Here is a 2,876-nt window from a genome sequence, read left to right on the forward strand (position 1 = left end):
ACTCTGGGCCTGGGTGCTGTCCCTCAGCTCTTCAGCTCAAGGCTAGTGCTCTACCACTTGAGCCACGGCGCCACTTCCGGCTTTTTTCTTATGTGGTGCTGAGGAATCGAACCCAGGGCCTCATGCATGCAAGGCAAGCGCTCTACCACTGAGCCACCTTCCCAGCCCTAATGTATGTAATTATATATCACTTGTAAATTATTTGTAAAGTTATCTCATGTAAGTTATATGTATGTATATATAGCTATGTCATATAGTATATGTGTATGTGTATATATCTGTCATATTAAAGATCACATATATTTATGTATATATGTCTATATCACCTTTTATCCTACTGCACATGTGTACTTATATCACATACTATAACAATTATGTCTATATCATAGTTGATTCTATATTGATTAATTATAATTGACATCTTATACATGTGTAGGTATATGTCTATGTCATCCATGATCACATATTACTATGTCTATTGTCACATACTAATCGTATATATTACTATAATCTATATTATATATATTATGCGTATATAACATACAATGTGTTATGATATAACCTACACACCCTATGCTATATGTATATTATGTGTACATTGTGTATATAATACACACACAATATAATATGTAATACATCATGTAATCTGTGATATTATATGTTATAGTAATATATATAATGTAATAGAATAGAGCATATTGTTAATGCACTGTGTTATCTAGTATAGTCAGGTAAACGTGTATAACATGTGCACGGTGGGCTATTCACCTATGGGAATGTCAACTGACACGCATGGGGACGCTTGCGTGTGATGTCACACGCTGTTGGACCCCGTCTATGGACACGCGTGGCGTGGCCGGGTCCCGTGGGCTGTGGCGTGCGCCCGCTCACCCGCAGAGAGCCTCGCTCGCAGCACTCGATCACCGCAAACACCCTGGCGTCCAGCCGCGTGGTGCCGTAGAACTTGGTGAGGTTGTAGTAGTCGGACTGCAGCAGCTGTGAGGACGGACGGAGGGACGGACAGAGGGACAGACGGAGGGAGGGACGGAGGGAGGGACGGAGGGAGGGAGGGTGGGCGGGAGCTGGGCTCAGGCTCCATCCTGGTGCCTGGGGGACCCTGGTGCATTTTGTGTCAGTCCTGGGGCTTGAACTCAGGGCCTGGGCGCTTCAAAGCAAACTGTATACCAACTCCACCCACTTTCCAGAAAAATCTAAGGCCTGGTGTAGAGCGCACCAACCCCGGGCCAAACTGGTTTAGCCATCAGACATCTCGATTTAACATGGACATTATTTTCCTGGTAGAATTGTTTTTGTCTTTTTTTTGTCGGTTGTGGGGTTTGAACTCAGGGCCTGGGCGCTGTCCCTGAGCTCTTCAGTTCAAGGCTGGTGCTCTACCACTTGAGCCACAGCGCCACTTCTGGTTTTCTAGTGGTTTATTGGAGATCAGAGTCTCACAGACTTTCCTGCCTGAGCTGGCTTTGAATCGCAATCCTCAGTTCTCAGCCTCCTGAGTAGCTGGGATGCCAGGCGTGAGCCACTGGAGCCCTGCTCCTGGTAGAATTTTTGACATGAAGCAAGGGGCTCAGGGTTTGGGGGTCTGGGGCTCAGGGTTTTGAGGGGTCAGGGGCCCAGGGTTTGGGGGTCAGGGCTCAGGGTTTGGGGGTCAGGGGCTCAGGGTTTGGGGGTCAGGGGCTCAAGGTTTGGGGGTCTGGGGCTCAGGGTTTGGGGGTCAGGGGCTCAGGGTTTGGGGGTCAGGGGCTCAGGGTTTGGGGGTCTGGGGCTCAGGGTTTTGAGGGGTCAGGGGCCCAGGGTTTGGGGGTCAAGGACCCAGGGTTTGGGGGTCAGGGGCCCAGGGTTTTAAGGACAGGGGCCCAGGGTTTGGGGGTCTGGGGCTCAGGGTTTTGAGGGGTCAGGGGCCCAGGGTTTTGAGGGGTCAGGGGCTCAGGGTTTTGGAGGTGGGGCCTAGGGTTTTGGGGTCAGGGATCCAGGGTTTGGGGTGGGATCCAGGGTTTTGGGGGTGGGGCCCAGGGCTTGGGTGGGGGGAGCTCCCTGTCCTGTCTCTGGGTGCCCTGCCCGCGCCTCACCTTGTTGAGCTCGATCTTCTGCTTCTCCGTGAAGTCCCCGTCGCCGTGCTTCAAGTCCTTGAGGATGACCCTCTGTGGGGGAGAGGGGGGGCAGGGAGATGGGGTCACCTCGCTGCTGGCCGCCGGGGCGCTGGTGCGAGTCACACAGTGGCTGGTGTGAGTCACAGAGTGGGCGCTAATGCACAGGCCTCTGATAGAAGTGGGGACAGAGAAGACAAGACGGGGGGGGGGAGAAAGGAAGAGGCGAGAAGGGAAGGGAGGGAAGGAAGGGAGGAAGGAAGGAAGGAAGGAGAAGAAAGGGAGGAAGGAAGGAAGGAAGGAAGGAAGGAGAAGAAAGGGAGGAAGGAAGGAACGAAGGAAGGAACGAAGGAAGGAGAAGAAAGGGAGGAAGGAAGGAAGGAAGGAAGAAGACAGGGAAGAAGGAAGGAAGTGGTGCTGTGGTTCAAGTGGTAGAGCGCCAGCCTTGAGTGAAAGAGCTCAGAGACAGCGCCCAGGCCCTGAGTTCAAGACCCAGGACCAACAAGAAGAAAAAGAGAAAGGAAGGAAAGAAAGAAGATAAGCAGGCAGGAAGGTGGGAAGGAGGGAAGGAAGGAAGGAGGGAGAAAGGGAGGGAGGGAGGGAGGGAGGGAAGGAAGGGATGGAAGGAAGGAGGGAGGGAAGAAGGGAGGGATGGAAGGAGGGAGGGAGGGAAGGAAGGAGGGAAGGAGGGATGAAAGGAAGGAGGGATGGAAGGAAGGAAGGAGGGAGGGAGGGAAGGAAGGAAGGAGGGAAGGAGGGAAGGAGGGAGAGAGG

The 2,876-nt window shown here is 52.5% G+C and overlaps 1 protein-coding gene across 1 annotated transcript in view; it reads right to left on the reverse strand.

Annotated features, from left to right (window-relative positions):
- Positions 1–2,876, reverse strand: part of Gucy2c (guanylate cyclase 2C) — a 49,051-nt gene that overhangs the window by 15,507 nt on the left and 30,668 nt on the right. The window contains exons 9-10 of the mRNA XM_013025044.1: positions 2,085–2,156; positions 892–996 (exon numbers count right to left, since the gene is read on the reverse strand). Of these exons, the coding sequence (XP_012880498.1) occupies positions 892–996; positions 2,085–2,156 (177 nt within the window). The remainder of the gene's footprint in view (positions 1–891; positions 997–2,084; positions 2,157–2,876) is intronic.

This window comes from Dipodomys ordii, unplaced genomic scaffold (assembly GCF_000151885.1).
Source record: "Dipodomys ordii isolate 6190 unplaced genomic scaffold, Dord_2.0 Scaffold81, whole genome shotgun sequence".
In the NCBI taxonomy this organism is placed as follows: Eukaryota; Metazoa; Chordata; class Mammalia; order Rodentia; family Heteromyidae; genus Dipodomys; species Dipodomys ordii.